At 37.9% G+C, this 26,649-nt stretch overlaps 1 protein-coding gene across 1 annotated transcript; it reads right to left on the bottom strand.

Moving 5' to 3' along the window:
* Window positions 1–635: 635 nt before the first annotated feature.
* LOC142833299 (selection and upkeep of intraepithelial T-cells protein 10-like) lies at window positions 636–26,144 on the bottom strand. The gene is made up of 6 exons (XM_075944595.1): window positions 26,069–26,144; window positions 22,581–22,862; window positions 19,042–19,182; window positions 15,582–15,683; window positions 12,147–12,269; window positions 636–803 (listed from the first exon to the last, which is right to left on the bottom strand). The coding sequence occupies exons 1-6, from the start codon at window positions 26,142–26,144 to the stop codon at window positions 751–753; spliced, it is 777 nt and encodes a 258-aa protein (XP_075800710.1). The 3' UTR covers window positions 636–750.
* Between the last annotated feature and the right edge of the window lie 505 nt (window positions 26,145–26,649).

Consider the following 26,649-nt stretch of genomic DNA (forward strand, 5'->3'; position numbering starts at 1 on the left):
CACAGTTCCTTGGCACAGCATGGTTTCATCTCTGCAACTTTTTTGGTCCAGGATGATTTCTCACGGCAACTTCTTCAGTCAAGGATAATTTCTCACGGCAACTTCCTCAGTCCAGGATGATTTCCTCACTGCGACTTCCTTAGTCCAGGATGATTTCCTCACTGCGACTTCCTTAGTCCAGGATGATTTCCTCATGCAACTTCCTTGTTCCAGAATGTTTTCCTCTCTGCAACTTCCTCAGTCCAGGATGCGTTCCTCTCTGCAACTTCCTTGTTCCAGGATGTTTTCCTCATGTAACTTCCTTGTTCCAGGATGTTTTCCTCACTGCAACTTCCTTGTTCCAGGATGTTTTCCTCACTGCAACTTCCTTGTTCCAGGATGTTTTCCTCACTGCAACTTCCTTGTTCCAGGATATTTTCCTCACTGCAACTTCCTTGTTCCAGGATGTTTTCCTCACTGCAACTGCCTTGTTCCAAGATGTTTTCCTCACTGCAACTTCCTTGTTCCAGGATGTTTTCCTCACTGCAACTTCCTTGTTCCAGGATGTTTTCCTCACTGCAACTTCCTTGTTCCAGGATATTTTCCTCACTGCAACTTCCTTGTTCCAGGATGTTTTCCTCACTGCAACTGCCTTGTTCCAAGATGTTTTCCTCACTGCAACTTCCTTGTTCCAGGATGTTTTCCTCACTGCAACTTCCTTGTTCCAGGATGTTTTCCTCACTGCAACTTCCTTGTTCCAGGATGTTTTCCTCACTGCAACTTCCGTGGTATACGATGATTTCCTCTCTGGAACTTCCTAGGGACTGAGCAGATATATAGATATTTTACTCTGAGAGAGATCTGAATAAATCTAAAGAATCATTGGGTCATACTTTTAAAATCTACACTGCACAAAATTGGAAAACCTAAAAGAAACAGATAATTTTCTTGATAGGTTCTCTTACCAAACTTAAATCAAGATTAGACAAATATTTTAAACAGATCTATAACCTCTACTGAAATAAAAGCAGTCATTAAAAGTCTCCCAACCAGGTATTGGTATAAAAACAGAAGTCGATCAATGGAATCAAGTAGAAGACCCGGATTTTAACCCACAAACCTTTGAACACCTGATTTTTGATAAAGGAACTAAAAGTATACAATGGAAGAAAGAGAGCATCTTCAACAAATGGTGCTGGCAGAACTGGTTGTCAACCTGTAGAAGAATGAAAATAGATCCTTATCTATCACCATGTACAAAACTCAAGTCCAAATGGATTAAAGACCTCAATATCAGGCTGAAAACACTGAACCTGATAGAAGAGAAAGTGGGAAGTACTCTACAACATATGGGCACAGGAGACCACTTCCTACATATAACCCAGCAGCACAGACATTAAGAGCAACATTGAATAAATTGGACTTCCTGAAACTGAGAAGCTTCTGTAAAGCAAAGGACACTATCACTAAGACAAAAAGGCAACCCACTGACTGGGAGAAGATCTTCACCAACCCCGCAACAGACAAAGGTCTGATCTCCAAAATATATAAAGAACTCAAGAAACTAGACGTTAAAATGCCAATTAACCCAATTAAAAAAATGGGGCACTGAACTGAACAGAGAATTCTCAACAGAAGAACTTCAAATGGCCAAAAGACACTTAAGGTCATACTCAACTCCTTAGCGATCAGGGAAATGCAAATCAAAACAACTTTGAGATATCATCTTACACCTGTCAGAATGGCTAAAGTCAAAAACACCAAGGATAGCCTTTGCTGGAGAGGCTGTGGAGGAAGGGGTACCCTCATCCATTGCTGATGGGAATGCAAACTTGTGCAACCACTTTGGAAAGCAGTGTGGCAGTTTCTCGGGAAATTTGGGATCAACCTACCCCTGGACCCAGCAATACCATTCCTGGGAATATACCCAAGAGATGCCCTATCATACAACAAAAGTATATGCTCAACTATGTTCATAGCAGCATTGTTTGTAATAGCCAGAACCTGGAAACAACCTAGATGCCCTTCCACAGAAGAATGGATGAAGAAAGTGTGGAATATATACATATTAGAGTACTACTCAGAGGTAAAAAAAAACAATGACTTCTTGAATTTTGCATGCAAATGGATGGAAATAGAAAACATTATCCCGAGTGAGGTAAGCCAGACCCAAAAAGATGAACATGGGATGTACTCACTCATAATTGATTTTTAGCCATAAATATAGGACATTGAGCCTATAATTCGTGATCCTAGAGAAGCTAAATAAGAAGGTGAACCCAAAGAAAAACATATAGGCATCCTCCTGGATATTGGAAGTAGTCAAGATTGCTGGGCAAAAATTTGGGAACTGGGGGGTGGGGTGGGATGGGGAAAAGGGGAGATAGGGAGAAAAAAGTGAGAAGGGGAGGATAGGGAGAACTTGGGGGAATGGGATGGTTGGGATAATGGAAGGATGAATATGGGAGCAGGGAAGTATATATCTTAATTAAGGGAGCCATTTTAGGTTTGGCAAGAGCCTTGACTCTAGAGGGGTTCCCGGGGTTCAGAGGGATGTACCCAACTAGGTTCTTGGGCACCTGAGGAGAGAGAGCCTGAAATGGCCCGATCCTATAGCCATACTAACGAATATCTTGCATATCACCATAGAACCTTCATCTGGCAATGGATGGAGATAGAGACAGAGACCCACATTGGAACAATGGACTGAGCTCCCAAGGTCCGAATGAGGAACAGAAGGAGGGAGAACATGAGCAAGGAAGTCAAGACTGTGAGGGGGACACCCACCCACTGAGACGGTGGGGCTGATCTATTAGGTGCTCACCAAGGCCAGCTGGACTGGGACTGAAAATGCATGGGATAAAACTGGACTCACTGAATATGGTGGACAATGAGGGCTGCTGAGAAGCCAAGGACAAAGGCACTGAGTTTTGACCCTACTGCATGTACTGGCTTTGTGGGAGCCTAACCAGTCTGGATGCTCACCTTCCTAAACCTGGATAGAGGGGGGAGGACCTTGGACTGCCCACAGGGCAGGGAATCCTGACTGCTCTTTGGACTGGAGAGGGAGGGGAGTGGGGGAGGGGGAGGGAAAAGGGAGGCGGGGAGGAGGCAGAAATTTTTAATTAAAAAAATTTAATAAAAAAATAAAAATTAAAAAAGTTTTAAAAAGTCTCCCCACCAAATATGTCCAGGGTCAGACAGTTTTAGTGTATAATTCTACCAGACATTCAAAGAAGAATTAATACCAATACTCCTCAAATGATTCCACAAAATAGTTGCAGAAAGAACATTGCCAAATTCATTTTGTGAGGTCATAGTCAGCCTGGTACCCAAACCACACAATGACTCAACAAAGAAATAGAATTACAGACCAATTTCCCTTAGAAGCATAAATGCAAAAATACTCAATAAAATACTTGCAAACAGAATCCAAGAACACATTGAAAAGATCATCATCCATGACCAAGTAGTTTCCATCCCAGTGATTCAGAAATAGTTTAACCAAAAAAGAAATCAATCAACGTAATCCAATATATAAAAAATAACTGAAGAAAAACTACACGATCTATCTCATTAGATTCCAAAAAATGCTTTTGACAAACTCCAATATTTCATGATTTGTAGCCACTTTATAACTTTTACTGACTTGCTAAGGGCCTCCGAATTTTATTGATTCTATTAGCCACATCCTTTATGAGTAGCGCATTTCTTCTCTGTTTCTGTAAGAGATGGGTTTACACTTTGTTCTGGGACAAATGCATTGAAACTGGATCTTCTTCCTCTGACCAATTCAATAAGCTGCTACCTTTGATAAGCATACTGCATACTTTAGTTACAGAGTTTGTCACTTTTAGATAAATACTTATGATGTCATGTGTTGTTTATCTGTTACATATAAGTCAAATGATGCTTTAAGGAGGCAACATTTATCACTGAGACTAACAATAACTTCTATGGTTTTAGGACATTTTTTCCAACATTACTTACTTCACAGATTTGTTTAGAAAGAAGTTTAGAAAGAAATTAATTAAAATTGAGAACAGAGAAAATTTTAACCTGCTATATTAAGAGTTAGCAGAACCTTCTCACCTGGACCCCACACTAGGATCCACAGTATTAACAGTGGCCACTCATTTGTTTCCCAGCTGCCCAGACCTGAATAATTACACAGGAACTATATTAATTACAACACTGCTTGGCCTGTTAGCTCAAGCTTTTTATTGACTAGCTTTTGCATCTTGACTCATTTCTATTATTTTTATTGCCTTGAGGTTGTGGCCTACCAGTAAGGTTCCATCCAGTGTCTGTCTCTTTTGGCAGCTACATAGTATCTCTCTGACTCTGTCTACTCTTCATATATATATATACCTTTTCCAGCCTGGCTATATTCTGTACTGCCATAGACCAAAGAAGCTTCTTTATTCATTAACGGATAAAAGCAATACATAGACAGAAGGACTTCCCACACTATTTCCCCTTTTTTGTCTAATGAAAAAGAAATGTTTTAACTTAACATAGCAAAATTACATATAACAAAATAGTTATCAAGTAAGAATTATAGTTATAATATTTAGTCCATTTACTTGGAAAATTAAGGAAAATACTTTATCATCTATCCTATCTTTGTGAGTCTAAAGTTTTATATCTAATTTATCTCTTATAATTAATTATAACTATCTTTCTTCAATACCATCAAGGACTCCAGAAGGATATAATATTACCTAAGTAAATAGGAAGTGCATTGTAAGTAACTTCTAAAATTCTAGAATTGAAAGAGACATCTGCTGCTTGGACAGTCACCCAAAGTTCTTTCTATAATTTTGGGGCATCCATCTTCAGCCTACAGACCCATAATATCTGGCAGGATTTTCAGTGAATCAGGAAATTTGAAGATCTGTTCTACTTTGTACTGACAAAGTTCATCATTTCCTTTCTTCTGTGTCCTGTAAAATGTTTTATAGTCCTCTCATGTAGCAGGAACCTGGAAAGACTGTCACACCTTCTTTTGGTAAGTTTATCAATAATTTTGCTGTTCATCCTACATGTCCAGTTTACACCGCATGCCATCAAGCAGTCCAGGCAAGAGTATTTTCTTGTCCAAATGGCTCACAAACTCCATAATAACATCCTTCAATGGCCATCATCCTCTTCAAGTAATTGGTGCATCCAGGAGCAGATGTGTCTCATTGTCAAGAATAGTCTAAGTTCTTAAAATATTTTAAATGCCATATCCTGTAAGTCTTTGAAAGGTTTGAAGAATACCTATCTATCTTAAATATATCTTTGTACATCTAGAAAACATAACCAACATGACTACAAGTTTGATTATTACAGAAAACTATCTATTTATCTATATTTCTTATCTATGCATTACATTTCTATATGAGCTACACAAACACAATACCTTAAACAAGAGTAGAAATACATACACAGTATAACAAAATCAATCTTAAATATGTATCAATAGACCAGGATCCATACCCATGCAAAGTATTCATCTCTATATCATATCCCCCTTATCTTTTTTTTAAATTGAGCGTGATTATTAATCACTTATAATCAACCCCCTTTAAATAAAAACAAATGTTTATAAACAATCATTTTGGAAATTTGAGCACAGTTTTCTCCAAACTGCTTCCCGCTGTACATCAGGGGAAATATTTTAGGGGTTCACAGAGGCCTTTTGGGGAGTCTTGTTCCATCAAAACACATTAGCCTGTAGGGAATCCATAGGTTCCTATCCTCTGTGGAAACAAAAGAAGAACCTGTTTTCCAATGTAGCATGTCCTTACACTCAAATTTGAAGTCAAGATGCCATTAAAATAATATATGTTGATTTTGTTTAGCAGCTCCCAGAATCAAATGTCTCTCTGCAGTCAAAAATTTTAAAGAAAACACAATAATATACATAATCCAGACTCTCTGTGTGTATTCCATCTTTGCATTGCTTATTTTTTCTTATTCCTTTAATCTGATTGCCTGTACTCTTTTATATTACTTTTACTGTCTCTTTAAAGGTTTTGTTTTATTTTTAAAACTATTTACTTCTTTTTATAAACTGTCTATATTCTTTTTCTTCTCTCTCACAAGCCTACATGCATTTATCCAACACTGTAACACATTCAGAGGTCTTTTTCTTCTGAATCTGCCTTTATTGCTTATCTATAATCATTTTCTGACCAGGAGTGCCTTTTTATCTAAATACTAAATGGGCCCATCTAGGACTAAGACTGCTTTGCCCTTTGGCCCCACCTAGTCCAACATGGTGGAGGTATGTTCACCACCAGCTCTGCAAGCTATGTTCACTGCCCTAGCTCCAAGAACACAGCTGGTTTATGTCATCATTAAGCAATTTGTAACAAACTGCTCACAGACTCCATTTAAGTGCTCCATATCAGAACCAGCACAAACAGGAAGCCCTCCCCTAAAAAGTCACACAGCCTTCACTGCTAATGTTGAGTTAGGAAGAACTCTCTTAAAGGAGATGTGCCCCTGCTTGCCTCCAACAAACAGAGCCCATCTGAAAAAAAATGTGGCTACCAAAGAGCTGTGCTTAATTCTGTTCTTTTGTGTGTATAATTCCTTCCCAAGGTCTCTCAGGTTTCAAGTGGATGTAGTTGCCCCTCATTGGGACAACATGTGCAAGCAGAGGCTGCTCATTCATTTCCCAGCTTCCCAGACCCAAATAATTACACAGAAACTATATTTATTATAACACTGTTTGGCCTATTAGCTCAGGCTTTTTATTAACTAACTCTTACATCTTAAATTAACCCATTTCCATTATTTTGCATTGCTATGAGCATGTGTGACCTACCATTAAGATCCCATCTGGTGTCTGTCTCTTTCAGCAGTTACATGGTGTCTCTGTCTGATTCTGCTAATATATATATATATATATATATATTCCAGACTGGCTATATTCTGTACTGCCATAGGCCAAAGCAGAGTCTTTATTCATTAGCCAATAAAAGTAACACATATACAGAAAAACTTCCCATATCACCACAGACTAGGCAGCTGTACTGGAGGACAGTGTGGTCCTTGGAATGCCAGAGAGGACACCACCCATCACCCATTAAATCCTTTAAAGCCTGTTCAACAACCCAAGACTTCACCTCTACCCTTGGACCCCTTTTCCTGGTCTACTATTTTGGAAGTTGGAAGAAGTCTTTGACTTTACCAGAAGTCATGTTGGACCTAGGGACACTAAGATACCACCTACTGCCTGATAATCCTCTCCTTAAAATCCACCCAGTAATCCCAGAAAGTACCTTCCCCCTCAACTCCAAACTAGGCTATACAGTACTGGTAGATTTATGGGAGTCCAGGCTGGTCCTAGAAATCCCAGTTAAGGCACTTCCCATTACCCACAAAACCCCCTTAAAGACTGAAAAAGTATGGGATAAAACAGGAATCTCTGAACATGGTGGACAATGAGGGATGATGAGAAGCCAAGGACAATGGCACTGGGTTTTTTATCCTACTTCATGTTCTGGCTTTGTGGGAGCCTAGCCAGTTTGGATGCTCACCTTCCTAGACCTAGATGGAGGGGGGAGGACCTTGGACTTTCCACAGGGCAGGGAACCCTGACTACTCTTTGGACTGGAGAGGGAGGGGAAGAGGAGTGGGGGGAGGGGAGAGGAGTGGGAGGGAAATGGGAGGCTGGGAGGAGGAGGAAATTTTTTTTCAATAAAAAAAAAAGAAATTAGCTTGATAAACAAAAAAAAAAACCTTAAAGCCTTCCCAACTACTTCAGACTACTCACACAACCCCAACACCTTAACACTAGCCTCTGGCTCCATATTTGGGTGAACAACTTCAGAAGAAGACTTCAACTTTATTAGAGCACATGCCTTCAGCTTTACTGGAGTACAGACTGTATCTAGGTACCCCAGCACTGGTAGCTGTCCTAGACACCAGGTCTGTCCTAGGGACTGCAGAGGCCAGACAAGTTCTAAGGAACCCAGTCTCCATCCCTTCCCCATGGCTACATATTCTGGTCTACAACTTCAGAAGAATACTCAGGCTTTTTCAGAGGCCAGATCAGATCTAGGGACCCCCTAGAAGAAAAAAAAACTCCAGAGGGGACACCAAACTGAACCTGAAGACTCACTGGTAACCAGACATTTAGGCCATTAGACCAGAGAAGAAAGAGAAACCAAGGAAGAAAACACCCACATAACAAAGACAAACTAAGGATTCAACACCTAGACCTATAATCATCCTAAATATATATGCTTAAACACAAGTGTAAGAACATAATAAAAGTAAAGGCAATATAGTATCACTAAAGCCCAGCTCTCCTACAACATCAAGACTGTTTTCTTCATTTGTGTTGATTGAGGGTTTTGTTGGGTATAGTAGTCTGGGCTGGCATCCGTGGTCTCTTAGGGTCTGCAAGTCATCAGTCCAGGCCCGTCTAGATTTTAGTGTCTCTGTTAAGAAGTCAGGTATAATTCTAATAGCTTTACCTTTATATGTTAAACCTCTAAACACATATGAAGCAGAGGAAATAGCCTTAAAATTACTTCATGAAGTCAATAGAGGTCCTTAGAAAGCATATGAACAAATCACTTAAAGAAATTGAGAAAAAGACAAACAAAACCTGGAAAGAAACCAGATGTCCCTCAGTCAAGGAATGGATAAAGAAAATGTGGTATATTTACACAATAAAACATTACTCAACTGTTAAAAACAAGGACACCAGGAAATCTCATGGCAAATGGATAGAACTAGACAAAAAATCATCATGAGTGTGATAATCTAGACAGAAAAAAAAAACATGGTATGTACTCACTAATAAGTGAATATTAACTGTAAAATTAAGAACTATGCTACAATCCACAGACACAGAGAGAGTAGGTAACACGGAGGGTTCATGCGGGCACACCCAGATCTCCCTAGGTAGGGGAAATAGAAGAGACTTTATGAGTAGACTAAGGGTAGGTGAGTATGGGAACATGAACAATTGGGTTGTGGAGGGACAGAAGAGGAGAATACTGAAAGAGACTACTGGAAAGGGGGGGCACTTCGTGGTCAGGTAAAAACCTGGCAGAAGGAAACCTCTCAGCAATCTACAAGGAAAACCCTAGCTTAGACTCCTTGCAATAGCTGATATGTTTACTCTATTGGTCATCTCTTGTGAACAAATTGCTGCCTAGCACAATTGACATCAGAGAGGCATCATCCAACAACTGATGGGAAAAAATGAAGACCCACAGGCAAGCATTAGGTAGAGTTTGGAGAATGCCGCAAAAGAAGAAAAGAAAGGAGTGTAAGAGCCAGAGGAGTCAAGGACAGCACAAGAAAACTCACAGAATCAACTAACCTGGACTCATATGGGTTTAGAGAAACTGCAACCAATAGCCAGGGAGCCTACATGGGACTGACCCAGGCACTCAACATATATATTGCAGTTGTATAGTTTGGTCCCACTGTGGGACTCCTAACAGTGGGAATAGGGGCTGTTTCTGATTCTTTTACAGGTTTTTGAGACCCTACTTAACATACTGGATTACCTTGCCCAGCCTTAATACATGGGGAGGTGTTTAGTCTTACTATGACTTAATATGCCATGTTTTATTGATACTAATGGGACACCTGTTCTTTCCTAAACAGAAATGGAGGTGTAACCTGGGGTATTAGAACAGAGTGAAATTGGGCCAGAGGGACTTGGAAGAGAGAAGAGAGGGGAAACTATGGCCAAGATGTAAAACAGACAGCCAGCCAAACAAACAAACAAACAAATAAATAACAGTTACCAAAAGTGATGACATTTCTTGACCAGCTTCGTGTGAAGTTTGGCTTAAACGATCCTGTTGGTTCTGTTCTTTGGCTGATGTAAACAAAACAGCAGAAGAAAATCATGTTTGGGGGTTGCATTAAGCAAGAAGAAGGAGGAGGAGGAGGAAGGGGAGGAGGAGGAGGAAGGGGAGGAGGAGGAGGAAGGGGAGGAGGAGGAGGAGGAGGAGAAGTATAGTCAGTGCTGCCAGGCAGAGAAACTACAAAAGAGAAGGCAGGAGCAGAAGGAGGAAAGGACTCCAGGAGCCAGCCACGCAATTACAAAACCAGCTGTGAAATAAGTAAAGAAAGGAGTATAGAATAGAGAAGCCCAGAGACAAAAGGTTGATGGGATAACTTAGATCAAGAAAAACTGGCAAGAAACAAGCCAAGTTAAGGTCAGGAATTTGTAAGAAATAACATGTCTCCATGTATTTATTTGGGAACTGAGTGGTAGCCCCACAAAGAGAAAACAGTAAAAAAGTATATCCAAGTATACATGGGTTCTGTTGTTTTTCTTTTAAACTATTAAAATTGCACCACAGTTTCCCCTTACCTCTGTTTAAATTCTTTTATTAATGAAACTAAGAACTCAACCAAAAAAGGCCAGATTCTCCCTATCTTAATAGACTTAAATAGCTCTGGAGTCTATTACCTCTCTGGTTGCTTCCTAGGGACCTTTCAGAAGAAGAAGAAGAAGAAGAAGAAGAAGAAGAAGAAGAAGAAGAAGAAGAAGAAGAAGAAGAAGAAGAAGAGGAGGAGGAGGAGGAGGAGGAGGAGGAGGAGGAGGAGGAGGAGGAGGAGGAGGAGGAGGAGGAGGAGGAGAAGGAGGAGGGGAGGAGGAGGAGGAGGAGGAATAAGAAGAAGAAGAAGAAGAAGAAGAAGAAGAAGAAGAAGAAGAAGAAGAAGAAGAAGAGGAAGAGGAAGAGGAAGAGGAAGAGGAAGAGGAAGAGGAAGAGGAAGAGGAAGAGGAGGAAGAGGAAGAAGAGGAAGAAGAGGAAGAGGAAGAAGAGGAAGAGGAAGAGGAAGAAGAGGAAGAAGAAGAGGAAGAGGAAGAAGAAGAAGAGGAAGAGGAAGAGGAAGAAGAGGAAGAAGAGGAAGAAGAGGAAGAAGGAGAAGAAGAAGAAGAAGAAGAAGAAGAAGAAGAAGAAGAAGAGGAAGAGGAAGAGGAAGAGGAAGAGGAAGAGGAAGAGGAAGAGGAAGAGGAAGAGGAAGAAGAAGAGGAAGAAGAGGAAGAAGAGGAAGAAGAGGAAGAGGAGGAAGAAGAGGAAGAGGAGGAAGAGGAGGAAGAGGAAGAAGAGGAAGAAGAGGAAGAAGAGGAAGAAGAGGAAGAAGAGGAAGAAGAGGAAGAAGAAGAAGAAGAGGAAGAAGAAGGAGAAGAAGGAGAAGAAGAAGAAGAAGAAGAAGAAGAAGAAGAAGAAGAAGAAGAAGAAGAAGAAGAAGAAGAAGAAGAAGAAGAAGTTCTTAGAAAAAATCCATATCAATCAATAAATAAAAGGATCTCATATATTGTTTCCTTTTAGAACATGTGTTGGAAGAAAACCTGTATTAAAATTTATGTGGTCATTATAAAATATTGTGACTTTATAAAATTTTTACCTTATGGCTTCAACCAATATTGTTTTAAATAAAAAAATGAACTTATTAAAGTATTTTAGTTTTTTGTCTTTTCTCTTTTGTTCAATATTTTTTCTTTCAGATAGTGGACAAATGCCTAAGCATGGTTTGCAGACACTGGGCTTTCTCATTCACTTTATAAAACAAGTGTTCTCTTCTGGGTGTGATACTTGCCAGTCTCCGAAAAGTTCGGCTGTCTCTCTTCCTCTTCTTCATCTTCCCATGTCAACAAATGCCAAAATTTACAGTTTGTGTGTGTTTAGAAATACTGTTTTAAGATGTGTTGCATTAATTTATGCTGTGGAATATTTGTTTAATGATGCAAAGATGCATTGTATTCTTTTATGTTGCATTTGTTAAACTGAGAAGCTGTGTTATCTGCCTAAAACACCTGTTCGGTCTAATAAAGAGATGAATGACCAATAGCACTGCAGAGGAGAAGACTGGTAGAACTCCCCTTAGCTGAGGTTAGCATCACAGAGAGTACTTAAAAGAGGAACAGTGAAATCCATAAGGAAGTCCTCAGGAAAGGTCAATCTTCCACTCTCAACTAATTTAACAATAATAGTGCTCCACAGGCTAGCCTACTTGCTAACCTAATGAGCTCTTGGCAAGGCCAATCTGCTTATAGAAGTAAAGAAAAATAGCAATAATCCAAGCCTCTACTTTCCTCCAGTTTTTACCAAGTAAAGATTAGATTCATGGGGATTTCGGTAGAGTCAGGAGACTGATCCTTGGAATTCCCGCCCCACTGATTCACTTACTCTTTAGGGTATAAAGTAGAAGCACAATGAGTCCAGTGAAAAATATCATCATCACAACCAAGATTATGCATACATCCCACAGCCAATTACTATACAATGGGTATGCATCGTCCAAAATAGAAGCTAGGAAAAAAGAGAAAGAAATGTTAAACATGTTTTAAAATAAATAAAACGGAGACAGTTGAATATGCACAAGTTAATAAGCCATATCACAGGACCCTAGTCAATAATAAAGAGAAAAAGGGGGCTTTGAGTAGACTTCATTTGGAGAGCAAAGTTTAGGCCACCGATCCAAGGTTATATGACATAACTTTTCAGTTTGAGGGAGTCAAAGAGTTTGTGCAGTTTGGTTTGAGCCATGCATGTAAATTGTAAAATGTTATTTTTACACATTTATCCACAAAAAGAAGAGAGCACCCTCTGGTTGATTTTTATTCTCTGGTTTAGGAGCTGCCAAAACAAGATGTCTCAGGTAAAGCAGAAAAGAAATACATTAGTGCAGTGAGCAGCTGAATAAGTCAACATGCTCTGTCATTGCAGCTCAGTAGGGCAGCATATTTTAATACACTGCATACCAAGAATATGATTGTAACATTTGAGAGCTCAAAGTCAATCTCAATCCATGTAAGTAATAAATGGATAGGTGTATTAAAATGTGATGTGTGAGATTAAGAATGAGAAGTATGGGTTCTGAAATAAGTTATTATAACTGCAATTACCTCATTTGAATTTGAGTTGGAAATTTTTAACAGAGAGGTGAAAACACAGTAAGAAATAGAATCAAGTAGTAAGCTGGGATCAGTAGTCATCTAAAAACATAAAAGGAGAGCTAAGCAAAGGAGAAAAGGAAGCATTTGATGCAATGATAAGGATCTTCTAGACATTAAGGAACATTCTAATAGAGGAAATTGTGGTGACCAACAGATATTTATTATGAAAAATAAGAGTACTCTCACAGAGATGTATGTGTATATGTGAACGTGTGTACACGTATGCACTCACACGTACGTGTGCACACACGCACACACACTCACACCTAGTACAGTTTGTGCTGCCTGTATATTATTGGATGTGTTCCTTCATTGGAGCATGGTCAACATATAAGAGTCCACAGCCTTAAAGGAAACTGATTCTCCCTCTCCCAGCAGCTATCCGCTACCAATACCTCTGTAGCTAAGGGTGTGACTTCATGCCCAACCCACCTCTCTATGCTGCAGTTTTCTCTGGCCCAGTTCTGCACAGGTCTTGTGCACGCTGTCTCAACTGCTGTGAGTTCATATGTGTAACTGCACAGAGAAAACAATTTCCTTGTAGTCATCCACCACCTGCAGCTCTTACATTTCCTTCTCTTCTTCTGCATTGATCCATGAGCCTTCGCAAGTAGACGGGCTATAAATATCCTGCTTAGGAATGACCATTCAGACTTCTTTTATGCTCTACACCTTAATCTCCTTGTTGACTGTTACCTGCTGAAAATTGGAGCTTCTCTGACGAGAGCTAACTGGTGCATAATCTGGGCCTGTGCCATGTGTGGTAGCTATGTACACACTGTATCTTTCCTGATATCTGAAGTCCAGTTCTTTTTCATTACATTTGATCTCCTGTTTAATGCTTCCACTGAGTTATTTTTATTTTTGTTAGTATAAATGTATCTATATAGATGTTCTACTTGGTCTTTTGAAATATTCTCGTATTTTATAATATTTTTCATTGTCCATATTTTAAGTGAATTCTTCCATTTTTAAATACAAAAGCTATATCTCATATGCTTAATATACATAGAAAGTCTTGACCATCAATGCTAATTTTGAAAACTCTAACTCTTTTGACAACTGCCCCTCTATACACAATGGGAGAGCTTGTCAATTGTCTTTGTCTTCAATTTTTGCATGAGATTGGTACCAGTTAACAGCTGCAATATTGCTAAGGGAAAATAATTTCTAAATTCTATTATCTTTTAACAAAAATATAATTATTTTTTATTTTATACATATGAGTTTTAGAGGCCAGAAGAAGTCTTCAGAACTCCAATATTGTAATTATAGTAAATTTTGGTTTGCCATATAGATGCTGGTGCAAAAACCAGACTTCTTTAAGAGCAAGAAAGGCTTTTAATCAATAAGCCATCTCCTCAGCTTTTAAATTCTATTTTTCACAGTGTTCCATAAGATGTACTGTTTTATGTGATTTTTTTTTTACAGACTGTTTCAGTGTTCACTACTTTGGACTCCTCATATGAATGTGGACATTTCTATGACACTCCTTCTTATGAGAGTTCTCAGAGTTAGAATTAGTCTGTATATATAATCCTGATATGGTCTTTAAAATCAGCTTATAAGGACATCAACAGAAAATTAAAATGGATGAAAGAAGGAAGATGGGGAGAAAAGATTCATATATATTCATATTTCCTGTCACTCAAAATATTGTTCTCTCTTTCTTTGTGGCCAAAATCACTTTAAAATTACATCGCTATATAAGTGTTAGATGGATAGAAAGATATACTATAATCATAAAGATTGGTTTAAGACATTTAGTATATTTCATAGTGCTGGAAGTTAATTTTATCTTCAGTTTCTTTATAGAGTTTTGCTGTTTTCCCATTGACTCGCAGAGAAGTTTCCTTTTCATTCATTTGTTTAGGATTTGAGGCTGGTTTGTATGATTTGCAGTGAAATAGATTGAATGAGTTTCATTGACAGTCATTCTGAAATACAGGTTAAACCAGAGGAAGGTACATCTGAATCTATCGTCTGATATGATTTTGTCTTATGGATGAGTGCAAACCACTTATAAGTAATAATTAGATTGTTTGGGTGACTTCATTGGTTGTTTTTTTATAAAATACTTCCTGATATCCAAAATGAAATTAAAGAAATTTTTAAATTTTCAGATACTATCTTATAAACACTCTATGTTACAGAACAACCACATACTTTCAATAGCCTGCAAATGCTTATCCAAGAGAATCAAACATCAGCTTTCAGTCATCTCGGAAAATGAAAAGGAAATCAAAAGAAAAACTATACTTGTTTTTTTCCATTAATTATCAGAGGGGATCTCTAATCCAAAAGTATTTTTTAATGTTTATGAATCGTTGGCTTAATGTAAATGATAGGAGACACCAAAAATTGTGCTGTGTAAAAGACGTCTGTATATTTGGGATGAAACAGAGGCAAGACCTAGAGAGATCATCCTTTTCATTGCTTTACAAGCAGATGTAATTGTGAGTATGAACATATAAGCAGCCATGATAGAAGCCTAAAACTTAGGAAAATAAATAGTTCCAATGTCAGTAATTGAAGACACTGGGATGTCACCGAAAACATGACTGCTAATGCTGCAATAGACTACTCGGATTTAAATAGTTCCAAGATGAGAAGGCACCGGGAAAAGGCAACGTGAAACAACAGACTCCGTTCTCATTCCACTCACCTTGGCTCCTGAATTTCAAGTAGAGAGGAAGGAAGCCAATATACAAAGCTAACAGTAGACATTCACAGACAATCTCATAGCCAAGTCTCATTTTCTTCGGATCTGAAAAAGAGTGAGTAATAAGATTTAGGAAGCTAGAACTTTGGTAATGAATGCATTGGAACAGCAAGAGAAATGCTGAATAGAGGAAGTGTCTTGGAGGTTTATTAAACCTATTTCAGGGCTAAAGCCTCACAAGCAAGATTTTTAGGATCAGGGTTAGGAATTTTTAGTGAAGATAGAACTTAGAATTGGGCAAAGCTAAGATCTATGGCCATTTAAGATGAAGGCAGAGAAGGCTTAAAAAACAAGATCAAATAATAAATATCTTCTCATTTTTCTTACAACTGTGCAGCATGTAATCAGCCTGGAAATATAACTTGGATGCTGTGGGGCCCTCAATGCTCAAGTGCCTAAAGGTTGTAGGATCCATGGAGTAGGGTTTCTGCTAGCTAAAAGGGGAAAGAAGCTACCTTGGAAATCAAGACTTCAACAGTTATAATGACTTTTGTGCACCCAGCAAGATTTCTATAGCATCCTTTCTATTAGCCATCCATTTATTCTTCTCTTGAGCTTCCATGTTTATTCTAGGAAGCTTGCTACAATGTGAGAAAGATTGCTTCAAGGCAGTATGCTGCTGCTTACCAAACCTTGCTTCCTTATATTTATCTAGATTAGAAAAATTATCGATTCACTAGTTTGAAACACTTATAGAAGAAAGCAAATAGTAAGATAGTTGTGTTATTCTGAATTATACCATGCAAGAAATAAGTAACTATGAACAGTAAGGATGGAAAGATCTAGAAAAATTTGTTTTGTTGTTACCTGCTTCTTTTGGTTTGTATTTAATATTGACTTTGTTCTCTTTGTGTGTATATTAGTTTACTTCTTCTGGTTTTTGTTGGTGTTTGTTTATTATATTTGATCATAAGTATCAGCAACTACCAACAAGAACAATAAGGAAATAAAGAGTTTTGTCATTCAAAATAAACTCTTATCCACTCTTTTACTTTATATTCAATGTCTATAACAGCTCTAATATTTATGAACTATCCAATATACAAATGTTGATTAAATGAATGAATAAGTCAAGTTAGCTAGGGAAGTAGTAGCTACTTCACCAGTGAAAGTATATAAGGAAGATTTGACTGGTCCACATCTTGGTAAAGAGTATCAGGGTTGAAGCAAAATGTCTGGCATTTGAAACACTTTGATTTGAACTCATGATCCACATTTATAGATTGATTCAACTTGAACAATTTACCTAAAACCTTGGGTCTTTAACTCGTTCATCTAGAAATAATAAGTAGAACTTCATGAGGTTGTTTAGATAAATTAGTAAGATAAGCTATTGATTCTATCCCCTGGCATTTTATGAATATACATTCAGAATAATAGAGGTCTTTATGCATTGGGTACATGACTGCCCACATTGTATCATATGAGCTCATGTTTTTTTAAAGAATCTAAGTCTCATTTTAACAGTAAATCTCAAATAGATTTCATCCTTTGAGTTAAATGAATTTATTTCTAAAGTTTTCCCAGTTCGAGTCATCCTTCATCCAGAATAACCTAGAATATACAAAAGTTCTTTTCTCTTATGAAGTATTGAAGTGGGAGTCCCCTCTGTGTGCTGTGATTACCATTAATGAATGTAGAAACTGCTTTGAACCTATAGCAAGGCAGAACTTAAGTAGGCAGGGAAAGCTAGACAGAATGCTGGGAGAAAGGAGGTGGAGTCATGGAGACGCTATGGAGCCACTGCCAGAGTCAGACATGCTGAAACTTTGTCAGTAAGCCACTGCCACGTGGTGATATACAGAGTAATAGAAATGGGTTAAATTAAAATGTAAGAGCTAGCTGATAAGAAATTAGAGCTAATAGGCCAACCAGTGTTTTAATTAATATAGTTTCTGCGTGGTCATTTTGGTTCTGAGTGGCTGGGATGAACAAACAGCCTCCTCCTACAAAGTGTAAAGTTTTTGAAGATAAAGTTTTATGATCATTTGTGCTTTGGGTAAATCAAGGCTAGAACTAAGAACCCCTTCCCACTTTCTTCCACATTTTGCAGAATGTAACCTACCTGGATTCATACCTGTAGCATGTAGACTTGTCTGAATGTTTTAAAGGTCTAAAATTTAGAAGATCAATAAAATGGTAGTTTGGGGATGCTGTGAGTTAGTTAAATATAAAGGAAACCTTTTACCTCTTTTCTGTCGTTAACCTCTGTCTTACTCATCTTACTCATCATGTCCTGATATCCAGCACTGCAAAAGGCTGTTCTAGATGTATCCCATGCCTTCTATACAACATGTCTTAACTCCTTAAATTTAGATTACATTAAAAACCCTAATGTATATAGCATTCAGACTATTCTCATGAGAATAACAAAAGAACATTTTGAGAAAGATTAGGAAAGATGAATAATCCAGCTATTTGATGCTGTATATTTCTCTTTCTTGTTTTTTTTTCTCCTAGAACAGTGATATTTACTTTTTATTTTACCCAACCATAGGTAATGGTCTCCAAAAAGCAAGTTCATACACCAGGGATAAATCCTGATGGCACTGCTAGAGATCTACAGATATATCCAGTCACAAAACTGTCACCCACATGCAAAGGGTCTAGTTCGGTCACATGCACATTCCCCAGCTTTCAGTCCAGAGTCCATGAGGTCCCAATAGGTAGGGTTGGCTGTCTCTGGGGATTCCTTTATTCATTATCTGCCACCCCACCTCATTCACATAATTCCTTTTCCCACTCTTCAACTGAACTCCAGGAGCTCAGCCTAGTGCTTGGCTGTGGATCACTACATCTGCTTCCATCAGTTACTAGATGTAGGTTCTATGATGACAATTAGGGTATTCACTAATTTGATTACAGAAGTATGCCAGTTCAGACATCTTCTCCAGTATTGCTGGGAGTCACAGCGTGGTCAAGGACATGGAGTAAGGAGACTAGTACTCCATTGTTGGTGGGGGTACAAATTTGTACAACCACTTTAGAAATCAGTATGGCAGTTTCTCAGAAAATTGGAACTCAATTTACCTCAAGACCAAGCAATACCATTCTTGGGCTTATCCTCAAAGTATGCACAGTTGTACCAGAAGAACATCTCATCAATCTTGTTCATAGCTATATTATTAGTAATAGTCAGACCCTGGAAATAACCTAGATGCCCCTCGACCAAAGATGGATAAAGAAAATGTGGTACATTTACATAACATAGTATTATGCAGCAGTTAAAAACAAATAACATCTTTGTTGTTTAGGTTCTCTGGGATTGTGATTTGTGGCTGGTTTTCTTTGCTTTATGTTTAAAAACAGTATTGGGATGCACTAAAATTCAGGGTTACATTATTCAGTATGCAACACACTTGAGTATTTGGTTTCAAGAAGAAATGGATTCAGAACACTTTACCTTCTGTAGATTTATATTTTTTCCATATGAGACAACAAAAATATCTGAGACAATGAAGAATTAATATAATGATCAAATATATTACAGGGCATGGCGGTCTTTTTGACATCAATGACATGTATGCTGGTTTGAACAGAACATCTGAAAGAGAACAGAAGGACCTGGTGTTAAGAATTGGATATACGTTTCCAATGTAAAGTTTCACATTTCAGTCTTAGTCCCCATTTGGCAGACCCAATCACTGAAAAATGTCTAGATTATGAGGGCTCTGACTTTGTCAGTGAATTAATCCATTGATGGATTTTTAGAGAATTTGATGGGATTTTTAGAGAATGGCAAAAATATTAGCGAATGAGTGTGAGTGGATAAAGTAGGTGATAAGGGACACGCTTTTGAAGGGTATATCTTCTCCCTGCCCCACCTCCAATTGCTCTTTCTTGAGCACCTGGGAGTTGGTTATTATTTGAAACTGAGATAATCTAGGTGTCTGAAAAGAAGGAAGGTTAAGTACTCAGGGATGCTAGGGGCCCTCGCCTCAGTGATTGGAAGAAGTATGGCATCTGAGACAGCTGTAAAGAGGAGGAAGGTCAGATATGGAAACACTAAGAAGTGTAGGCAGAAGGAAATTCTGACTGAGAGCATCAATTCAAGGTTACCAAGAGTAGGACATGAGGATTTTCATAATGTTGATTTCTCAGCATCTGGACCCATCTTTCTGCCACATGTGCTTTGTTCCTGGAAAGGAGAGAGAGAGAGAGAGAGAGAGAGAGAGAGAGAGAGAGAGAGAGAGAGAGAGAGAGAGAGAGAGAGAGCTGAGACCAGGTGTAGTGGATTCCTTGATTTCTGAAGCCTCTTCTCTGAAAGGTGGGTTACATGAGCAGGGCCTGAGAATACCAGGACCAGTGTGCTAGGTTCACTCTATTCTCCTTATCTAGTTCAGAATAAGTGCTCTGATTTTGTCTATCAATTCCAAATACTTGACTTAGATGCACCATTTGTAGTTGAGCACTCCATAAACTCATATTCTTTACATTATGACCCATTGTGAGTTCCTGTGTTAACCAATATCCAATACATAATATCCCTTCCCTGAAAGAGTCTAAAAGTTACTCTAATACATGGCTAGAGGGATTCCAATTTAGAAGGTAGTTTGTTACTATGTCCATTTAACAAAATAATAATAGTTTCAATCCTAGGGCCTATATGCTTCCCAACCATAGGCGCCTGGCCAGATTTACAAATACAAGATATGTGTTTCCTCCTGTGGAGCAAGCTTTAAATAAAATTAGAAAGTGATTGGTTTTCCTCATTACATTCATGCCGCTATTGTACCCATAGGCATCTACTGATCTTCATTGCAGTTAAAAGGATTCACAGGTGTGGGTAAGACAGTCAATTACTTTTTTCTCCAAAATATGCTTATATTCTGATAACATTTGTGTCTCTCAATCTATAAGACTATCAGAACAATGTGCCCCCAAGGAAAAGAGAATTTCCCCCAAGAATCTCATACTGGGAGAAGAAGGAAAAGTCTCAAGTACAAGAGGAAACTTATCTCCCCTGAAAAGAAATTTCACACAGATCTAGAAACTTGTCAGACTCCCTTGTGGGATAAAACTGAAACCCAGACAACTATAGATCAGTTGGGATGATGGGTTGCCACGCCTTGACCAGGACTTCTTAGATTTTATCTGGGGCTTAGTTTTAGCCAGCTGGGTCTACCCTTTCTTGAAGGGTTCTTATTGGCATGGAAGAAATTGCAAAACTGGACATTTTGTACACAGTACCTCATATTAACTTACAAAAACTGTGCATGGGCCGATCTGCATGCCATTTACTTTGCGGGGTGAAAATGACATACCAGAGACCATCACACAAAGAGACTCACCATAACTTAATGACATATCCTTGGCTATCTGCTCAAACCTTATTCTCACATTAGGTTCCTGAAGATATCTTTGTGATGTATATCTTTGCCTCTCTTTCCAAAGTAACTAAATTGAATAAATCTACCTTTTCTATTTTGCTCTATTAACTTAGCTGTTTTAAGTGGTTCCTTGGCACAGACTTTGAAAACAATATTAGTATCAGGCTCTCTCCTTCTACCATATGGGTGCCAAGAACTGAATTAATGCCCAAAGGCTTTCTAACTGCTTATCCATCTTATGGGACCTTGTTTACAAGGTAAAATGTCATGATTCTTCTTTCATCCAATTCTATCATATGATAGGACTAATAATTTCCAAATCTTGGTTTTCTTCTCAGTCCAATTTCATTAAGTATCAGCCTTCATCTACATCTATAGTACAAAAAAACAGAATTAAGTGGGTCTCTGAGGCACATGTTTACTTCTTTGACAGCATTCTTGCAAGGATAATTAAGTTTTATAATCCTGCTTCTCCACTTATAGGTAGTATTAGACACTTTTATCACTGTAGCAAATGTCTTCTTGGAACATTTAAAGGAGGAATGCGTTATTTTGGCTCATGATTTCAGATGGTTTATTCCAAGGTTGCCTTGTTCCTTTGTGTCTGGTCCATTAATAAGGCAAACACCATGGAGTGTAACACAGGATGTGTAGAACTGCTAGCTCAGAACCTGTGTACATTGCTCTTAGACACAGGGAGCAGAAAAATGGATTTTTTTTCCAATACTACATTGCAATGCAAGGGGAGTCACTATAACATCAAAACCCTGCAATTGGACTCATGATAACTACAGCCACGGCAAGTGTACAAGACTGTCAAAAGGCTGTCAGCTTGATTGTGGTTGAAGTTTTGTCTTTCCTTCCCCCTCCAGAATCTGGGATTGGATTTAAGGCTGTTTCCTGCTTCACTCCATGTAATCTTCTTGTTTTATGCCTTTCAGTCCTCCTGACATCTCTCTTATGCTTACTGGTACTTTATTTTTGTGTCTAGAGTATGCCCTTTCCCTTGTTGCCTTGACTCCTCTACTATTTACAAAGGCACATACAGAAAGATTCTAATCTTCATTTCACCCCCAAATTAAATATGCTATTTTCCAGATAAGAAAAACAATAACTTTAAAGGAGAAATAATCATCCAGGGCCCAAATCTTGAAATATAATTCTAGAAATTTATGTGGAAAGCATACAGCTTTTGAATCCTTAACATGCAACACAAAATGAGAACTCCTTGTCCAATTATTTCAATACTTTCTTTAAGATTTGTTTTTGATGTATGTGGGTGGGTGGATGGCTGTGTGTATGTGCACATGCCCTGAGGAATGTGTGGGGTCCAGAAGAGGGCACCTGATACCCTAGAGCTGGAGTCACAGGGGGTTGTGAGCCATCCAGTATGGGTGCTAGCAACCAAACAGGCCCTCTGAGGCTTCGCTCCAGTCCATTACCATTCTTTAAAATATTCTCCATAGAATAGTATTTTTCTGATTTCAAGCCACGCAAATAGTGCAGCTCTACAGCAGTTTGTGACTTGTAATATAACTTCACATTTATTATTTCATTCAATTCTCTCCTTAATACAATTTATCTTTGATAGAACCAAGTCATAAGAACTTACCTGGGAGGAAAATACTTCTCTTTTTCTCCTGATTAGTAGTTACATTGTAAATAGAACAAGTAATAGGACCTTGTGTTCTGTTTTTTAGAAGAATATTGCTCTTCAAGTACAATAATCCAGCTCTATCCTGAGAATCAAATTTTGACGAGGGTGGAATTACTTTCCCCTTGCTGTCTCTCCATGTAATCTCAGCAGGTGGGATCAAGTTTCCTGAAGTACACTCCACCAGTACACTTTCTGCATCTGGAACCTGGATGCTAATTTGTATATCGGAGCTCATTGCTAGGAAGAAGAAAAAGATGACATTATGATTGGTAGTGTGGATTCAAGAGTTGAGAAGTTTGTGGAAGTTCTCATTATCAATGTGTCCTATATATGAATAGGAACAATAGGGCAAAAGCAATACTTTAATATAAGCACAAGCTAGGAAAAATAAGAACAAATCATAGAAAAACTGATAAAGTCAAACTTCATAAAATTTAGTAATTTTTGTATATCAGAATATGGGCAAAAAGAAAAAGCCATAGACTGGAAGATATCCACACTCTTTCTAAGAAAGAAACCCCATTATAGATAGGTGACAGATGCTATAAATCAAGCTTGTTTTCTATAATGGGAAAACAGTAGAATGCATATTTAATTTAAAAAGATATCCTAAGGACCAACAAGTATATTAAAGGATGTTCAACATTTTCAGCCATCTGGGAAATGCAAGCAAAACCTCATTGGTCCATACTAGATCCCCATTACAGTGCTGAAGCAGGGGGGCAAGGATTGACTGACATTGACAAACACCAAAAGACAAAAAACTCCCTTTATATGAAAAAAAAGTCAGTATCTATTAAAGTTATACATATACCTATGTTCACAACCAGAAATTTTTAGTAGATGGTTGTGTATTTTAAGAATGTTAATGATATCATTAATCATAATGGCCCAAAACTCAAAGTAATAAAATAATACTAATATAAATAATTCCAAATACTGATGCTGAAAACAATTCCAAAAGAATTAATGAATAACGATGAATGATTTGGGATGCTATTTAGATTTTTATAAACATAACAATATAGTAATATTTGTGATTAATTCTTGGCAATGGGAGTTAAACAATAGTCACTTGGCAAGAAGTGGATGGTATTGACTAGGAAAAAATGCAACAACATTTTGGGATGCTGAAAATACTTAGTATCTAGAGCTGAGGAATGGATTCATAAATGTCCCTATAAGCAAAAATTCACTGAGTTGCACAAATAATGTATATATAATGTATATATAATATACACTATACAATATAATGTATATATTACATTATTTGTGCAACTCAGTGAATTATATATAGTGGTAATGTATATATATATATATACGTTCAACAAGAAAACCCGAACTAAATTCAAGTAGGTGTTTGCATCTCTGCACTGTCTATTTTGGAATTTACATCACCACATCTTGAACATCGTCACTAAATCACTGAATAAAGTTCTTTCAAAACATGAACTTATCTGGAAAAGGAATTAATTATTTTGTTCCCTTTAAATAATTTAAGGTGATGATTGATGAATTCTCAGCTCATGAGGTAAATATGATGTTGGGTCAATCCATCTCATATCCAGGAGAACACAAGAAGAGAGAAAAGAAACCACTGAGTAGTCCGGAGGCCTGTAGAGCTAGGGGAGCCCTTCACACAGGGAGTTTAGCACCTGCCAGTGTAGAAACCTCACTGCAGAAGGGAAAACTGTGTGTGTATTGTGCTCTTGTAAGGGCCACACCAAAGTAGAAGGCACTAGTCTCGGTATACACAGAGGTGTCAGAACTCTCTAGAAAGTTCAATCAATTCAGTCAAGTATAATTAAATAAGAAGGGATGATGTAGAGTGACATGGACCTTGAGAAATCAATACTAAAATTTTCATACATACACACACTTATATATGTGAAGTTTCATATGCAACGTTCTACATTACTAGCATTGTATTTGAATATACAATATATTGAAAAAATAAATCATTCTTCTTTTAGTAGTATGTTTCTGTAACAAATTTTTCATTATTATTTAATGGTACAGCATAATAATTCAGTAGATTCATACAGTACAACACAGGTAAAGTGGATTTGAGTGATCACAAGGTGGGATTCTCCACGACTATAAAAATAATAGCAAAATATTCATATAAAATTACTTAAAACTCATATTTTAAAAGTAATTTTCAAAATATATACATAGTACATTTCATTTATTTAAAATAATATATAGATACATAAGTACTTTAATACATACATGCATGTATTTCTGTACATATATGCACCATGTGTGTATTACACTTGGTGCATATATGTGTATTTCTATGCATATAATCTCAGGCATTTATATAAAAGAAGCAAATTATATTAGCTTCATTTGGGAGGTTAACTCATGATTTCATAGCTGTGGGAAGGATGACATTTCACAATGGCTCCATTAGACATTTTTTTATGTATGTTCTCAGAGGGAAGTGAAACTACCACCCTCTCATCAAAGAAATACCTCTTTATAGAAAATGGAGATGATACCTGGAACTATAACCAGACATAAGGCAGAGATAATTTCCTCTCCTCCATCCAAGCCCTCCCATGCATCCCCTTGCTCTCACTCAAAATCATGGCCTCCTTTTCTCAATTATTGTAACAGATCACTCCTTTTTGTTATTTTGTTTGGTTTGATTGTTTTGTTTTTGAGACAGGGTCTCATGATGTAGCCCTGGTTGACCTAGAAGTTCTGATGTACACCAAGCAGGCTTTCAACTCAGACATCCACCTCTGCCTTCCTAGTGTGAGGAGTAAAGGTTCTTCACTTGACTGACGTTTCCTTTGCTTGCATAAGCTATTTAATTTCATGAAATCCCATTTGCCTATCGTTGGCCTTATTCCCTGTGCTACAGGGTGGTGGATGCAGAGACTCATAGGTATTCAAAATAATTAGAATAAATGATAATTAAAGGTTCAGGAACATTGGGGAAGAGGAAGCAGGAAAAAAATGTAAGATCAAAGAGAGAGGGGGAAAACTGCTATAAAACGTTGTCTTCAAGAATGACACAGGCATTGCAAACATAATCTCACAGCCACTGAAGTAGCCAGCACTTTGACCTGTGTGAGATGGAGCCTATCATTATCATTCAGGGTGCTCTTGGGACCCTAGTCCTCCATCCTAAACTACTGAATACTGATGGATTTTAAGGCAGAGACAGTCGTTGCTCTCTGTTGTGTGAGTCTACCATGCACCAACAGATAGTCCCAAACTTGCAATCACACAGACAGTCCTTGTTAAAATCAGTGGGTTACAAAGCATAGCAAAAAGCACAAATGTAAGAAAGAGAAGTAACGAGGAGAAGAAATGATAGGGCCAAAGGGAAATGAGAGAGGATTAGGGGAGAGTAAGTAAAATGCCTTGTAAGCATGTATGAAATTGCCAAAGAACAAATTTAATCAATAAAATGGGGAGGATGTCTCTACCTTGGGCAGGTACTGTGAACTGTAAGAGAAGAAAAGCCAAAAGGAATCCCAATAAACAGGAAGCTGCAGGCTCCATCACACCTGGAAAATGAAATTGCAATCAATATTGGGGCAATAAGAACCATGACAACACAGAGAAAAGCAAGAAGACAACATTCTGAAATCCCATCATTTGAGAAAATTCCCCCTGCAAGGAAAACTCTTAATGGCTGCTGCCAGCCCCCTGGGGTGATTTCTTCTAGGGTCCTATCTTGGTTTGCCCTTGGCTCTGTGCCTTCAGGAGATTAACTTCACTGAAAGGAGCGTTATTAACCCATAAAGAAGAATGAAATCATGTCATTGTAGCAAAATGTATAGATCTGGGGGACATTATGTTTTGCAAAACAAGTCAAACACAGAAAACTAATTATACTGTGCATGTGTGGACCCAAAGTCAACCTAGACAATTACTTCAGAACAAAAATCAACCTAAGTAATTCCTTCAGAAGACCAGAGACATAGAATCACTACATCACGCCATACTTAAATATGGCCCATGTAAATCAAAAATACAAATGTAAATGACAAAACTGTATAGATAT

Source organism: Microtus pennsylvanicus, chromosome 13 (genome assembly GCF_037038515.1).
Source record: "Microtus pennsylvanicus isolate mMicPen1 chromosome 13, mMicPen1.hap1, whole genome shotgun sequence".
Lineage (NCBI taxonomy): Eukaryota > Metazoa > Chordata > Mammalia > Rodentia > Cricetidae > Microtus > Microtus pennsylvanicus.